Source organism: Nicotiana sylvestris, chromosome 1 (genome assembly GCF_000393655.2).
Source record: "Nicotiana sylvestris chromosome 1, ASM39365v2, whole genome shotgun sequence".
NCBI lineage: Eukaryota > Viridiplantae > Streptophyta > Magnoliopsida > Solanales > Solanaceae > Nicotiana > Nicotiana sylvestris.
Genome location: NC_091057.1, coordinates 71,330,744 through 71,335,182, shown reverse-complemented (window position 1 = coordinate 71,335,182; position 4,439 = coordinate 71,330,744). Strand labels below are relative to the sequence as shown.

Sequence of the window (4,439 nt, the reverse complement as noted above, 5' to 3'; positions counted from 1 at the left end):
TCATTGCCTTTTCTTTAAGGTGAAATTAAATATTTTTTAGAATAAAATAAATCTTCATTCAAAGGTAAAAGTATTCCGCTACACCTTATGAAATGAACAGGTTAATTATCTTATGATCTTCCTTGTTCTTCTGTTGACTGTATCTAAATAAGAAAAACTACTAATTATTGGAGTTTCTATAATGGCTTTGATTGATCTCTCCATTTTTTTTAAAACTAAACAACGAGTTTCCCAGATAACCCAAACGCAAAATATACACGTCTAATTTACAATTTCGAGAAAATAACTACACTGTAATTAAAAATTTAGCTCTAATACACATTGGTGTGTGTTTCTCAGTCAACAAAAAACAATGTAAAAGAATATGATACAACGCACCTAGACCGTTTTTCCCTTGAAAAGTAGTAGTCAACAAATTTCATGTTATCTAACTAGTACTAGTACTTTGATCGATAACAACATCAACCTAAAACTTGTGGAAATTCAATCAGGTGGTGAAAATCAAATACCAACAAAAATCTTTTTTATTTTTTTATTTTTTTTTCTTTTCCTTTTTGCTTGTATTGTATTCCATATTCTCGAACTGCTATAATTTTAAATTTCACTTCGGTTGGACCAAACTTTAGATTAAAAAAAAAAAGAGGAAGAAGAATAGCATGTGTTACGTCGAAAATACGAGTAACAATTAAATTTGATTAGTGGTTTTAAAGATATGTGATTTAGTTCAATACCAATTAATAATCAAGAGATATGAAGTAGAAATGAAAGAAATAAGTGAATCAAACCAATGTTACTTCGCAGTGGTGACCTCGAGCTTAGTGACCTCGAAGTGGATTTAAAATAATAAGAACAATTAGGCAAGAAAAGTAAAGTAAGAGTAGTAAAGTTAAGGACAATTCTGATGAACAGTAGGCGAAAAAGTAGAGAGTATATTCTTTGCTCAATGATTAGATCATGCTACAAATGATTGGGGTCCCCTTTATATAATAGAGGAATCCCTAAATAAGGTATATTTCTATTTACATCAAGGAATATTCTTGATACAACTATCTAACCGCCTAGTACGGAATCGTACAATCCTATTTCGGGATTTGCACCACGATCTTGGGGACATGGCAGGAATCTAGCTCATTCTGTTACAAATCAATAACGGTACTATTTCGGGGTTGAGCATACCCAGCTTCGGTGCTCCTCGTACTCCTATCTCCGGTCCCTGCATTCTATCTTCGATCTCGAGTCTGACCCATCGGTTTCCAACTCGACCTCACCCGTACTCGGACTTAGGACGGACCCTCGAGCCTATAAGTCAGAGGCATACGATTCTGACCGTATGCAAATAAGAAACGATTTGATCCTCGTTTCCTCGGAGTCTTTAGTGATGACATCATTTCCGTGACGTAAGCGCTCGAAGTGACTGCAGCGTCCCGTCGGTCCACTTTCCCAAAACATTGAATGCATGCCAGTACTGGTCGGCCACTAACGCCGCCGAACCGTCGTTGCCCTTCTATAAATATGAGGCTATTCCTTTGAATAAAGAACTTTACTCTTTCATTACATCTTTCCCTTCTTCATCTCTTTCTCTAATCATCTATTTCCACTGCCTCTTTAAGCGCCGAAAAATACCAAGTTCTTGTAAAAACACCACATTCCGATACAGTCTGTATTCTTTACCTTGAGATCATGGCTAAAACTTCCAAAACGGTCCCCAAAAAAGATAAAGTATCGTCTTCTTCTAGCTCCCAATCGGCCAAACCGGTGGCGCCGCCGATTCTTGAAGAAATCACCCTCGGCCCTTGTGTGATTAAGAAGGACTTCAGTATTGAAAATCCCCCCGATGTCCCCGGCCGATGCGAGCATACATCTCGATATCTTAGCTTGATATCGGAGAAGCACCTTAAAGATATGAAGAAGGACTGTGGCTGGGGAGATGAGGTCGTGGTTCAGATCCCAAGCCCCGAGGAAAGCATTACTACCCACGTGGAGGGGTTTTTAAGTGTTTACACTTACCCTTCACACTGGGCCCCTCGATCCGGTGGTGATCGACTTCTGCAAAACATATGAAGTCACCCTCGGCCAGATTCGCCCCTCCTTTTGGCGCATCGTGATCATGTTGCACTACTTTTTTGAAAAGGCCGAGGGGTTGGAATTCACCTTCAACCATCTAATTCGATTGTATCGGGCCCAGCTGTTTCGAGGGCGTGCCAAGCTTCAATGTCGAACAAAGAAGGCCTTCTTTGCTAGTAATGATGAAGCCAAAGATCGAGGCCGGATGAGCCGGTTCATCAGAGTAAGTACTTCGGATGTCATCCCCATGGATAAAAGGCCGTTCCCGGAGAGATGGAACTTTAATCATAAGTGGAGTTCTTCTTCCTAGTATCTATTCATTCTTAGTTTTCACACCTCATAATGCCTTTATTCTTTCTGCAGCCACTGCTTGGGGGCCTCACGCGGTCCCCGACCTCGAGGGTTGGGTCCAAAAGTTAGCTGCCACCTCCTCCTATGATGAGCACAAATGGTGTGAATTATCGAGGGGCAAGTGGGAGGCCAAACGTCATGGTAAATTCTCTTCCCAAGTTTCAGATATTTTTCATTCGTTGATGGCATCAACTTATTCACATTTACTTGTGTAGGCATCGGAGATGTCTCTGAAATGAGTCCAGCCCTGCCCAAGGAAAGGACCAAGTCTTCGATCCTGAAATCGGGGAAGAACAACAAAAGAAAAAGGGTTTCGAAGCCTGAAGACCCTCAAGACAAGAAAACCCCTGCTCGAAGGCTACAGAAGAGAATTGCTCATGTGGATGAAAATTCGGCCCATGATTCCCCAAATGACGAAGAAAATGATGGTGAAGAGTCGGCATTGGTTCCTCGAACCAGGAAACCAATCGAGACCGCCAAGCCCTCCGAACTAGAGACCTCATCCCATGGTGTGGAAACCCCAAAGAAAGATTCGGGCAACGCCCCCGTGTTTCCGAAGGTTGAGATTGTTCCTCCGCCTTGAACAAATATACCAGAAGGGGCGAGTGCGGAAACCCTTGAAGCTAATCATAACACCCCGAGTGAAGAGCTTGGGGCCATGACAATAGGTCGCTCCCTTTCTCTACCCTCTTATTCTGATGAGGCAATCGAAGATGCTAACGCTCTGCGTACGCCCGATCTGAGCAAGGTCCTCGAGGAAGATCCCTTTCAGGGTTGCTTTGCTGGGGGCGAGGATACCACCGACCTTAATAATGCATCTACCATCTTCAAAGAGGCTCAACATATCCTCTATTAGGTAAATGCTAACTTTCATCGTTGTAATTTTTCCTTTATTTCCTTTCCTCTGACTGACATATCTTTATCTCATGTATAGGCCATTTTCAAATTTAGAGCTGAGCTGAGTTAATGTGAGGCCGAGCTCAGGAAAGTTTTGGGCGAAGAGAAGGCCTGAGGCTCCTCTGCAACCAAAAGGAAGAGGAGCTTAAGGACCTCCGGGTTGAATTGGCCAAAGCTCAGAAAAATGAGGCCGAGCTAGATGAGTAAGTAACTGTAATTTTAACAGAGTATGGTCTCCTTGGCCCTACTTTGGAGGCTAAACCTTCGATATCTCAACTGCAATAAAAGTTGGAGATGGTTGGGCAGCTCCGGGGCGAGGTTGATCAAGTGAAAGTTGACTGCCATCGATGGAAAAAAAACATGGATTAGCTTGCTGCCAATAAGAAAGTTGTTACAGCCCAACTGACCTCAGTTGAAACTCAACTCCGGGGCATTAAAGCGAAGGGTCTGGCCCAGGGCAGGAAAATCGAGGAGGTAGAGGAAGAGCTTGCTAGAGCCCGGGTAGAAGCTGCACAAGCTAAGGCTGAAGTTGAGAAGACGAAAGCCACGACTGATAAGGCCATTGCCATGTACTTAAGAGATGCCGCAGTTGTTCAAGCAGAGTTTAGGGTGGCCTTCGACCGGGAAAAATTGAGCAATGATTTGGCCAAGTGCCAAGCTCAGAGGGAGACTCTCGAAGAAATCCACGCCCGAGGGTTCAACCTTACTGAAGAGATAGCCGAAGCAAAGGCTCAGGAAACCGATGCTAGGTTTCTTGTCTCTTCAGATGACGAAGTTGTTGTGAGCAGCACTGAGGGCAGGGAAGGTGAGGAAGGTTCCTCTGAGGAAGAGGGGGTTCCCGAAGATAGATTAGTTTCTATTTTTCTTTTTTGTCCAAGGGCCCCTTGTGGGCGTTGTAAATATATTTTGTAAAACATCCCTTAAAAATATAAAGTATCTTTTTGCTCTATCCTCAATTAGCGTTGAATTTTATTTTGTTCTCATTTGTGGAAGATTTCGATTGTACAATTCAAATAATCAGTCTGAGTATTGGTTCGGACTCGGAACATAATAAACCCTTAGGTTTTTATTGATCAACATAATGCCTCTTAAGGTCTTAGGTAATTCTCAAGCTTAAATCAACTGGA

At 42.6% G+C, this 4,439-nt stretch overlaps 1 protein-coding gene across 1 annotated transcript; it reads left to right on the top strand.

Annotated features, from left to right (window-relative positions):
• The first annotated feature begins 2,300 nt into the window (after positions 1-2,300).
• LOC138871142 (uncharacterized) lies at positions 2,301-4,224 on the top strand. Its single transcript, XM_070149003.1, has 3 exons — positions 2,301-2,556; positions 2,631-2,974; positions 3,682-4,224. Exons 1-3 carry the CDS (start codon positions 2,301-2,303, stop codon positions 4,222-4,224), a joined length of 1,143 nt encoding a protein of 380 aa, XP_070005104.1.
• Positions 4,225-4,439: the final 215 nt, after the last annotated feature.

Coding starts and splice junctions, on each gene's coding strand:
- LOC138871142 (XM_070149003.1), top strand. CDS start 2,301: ATGTCATCCCCATGGATAAAAGGCCGTTCCCGGAGAGATGGAACTTTA. Junction 2,557..2,630: donor GTGGGAGGCCAAACGTCATG/GTAAATTCTCTT, acceptor TTACTTGTGTAG/GCATCGGAGATGTCTCTGAA. Junction 2,975..3,681: donor ACGCCCCCGTGTTTCCGAAG/GTTGAGATTGTT, acceptor AACATGGATTAG/CTTGCTGCCAATAAGAAAGT.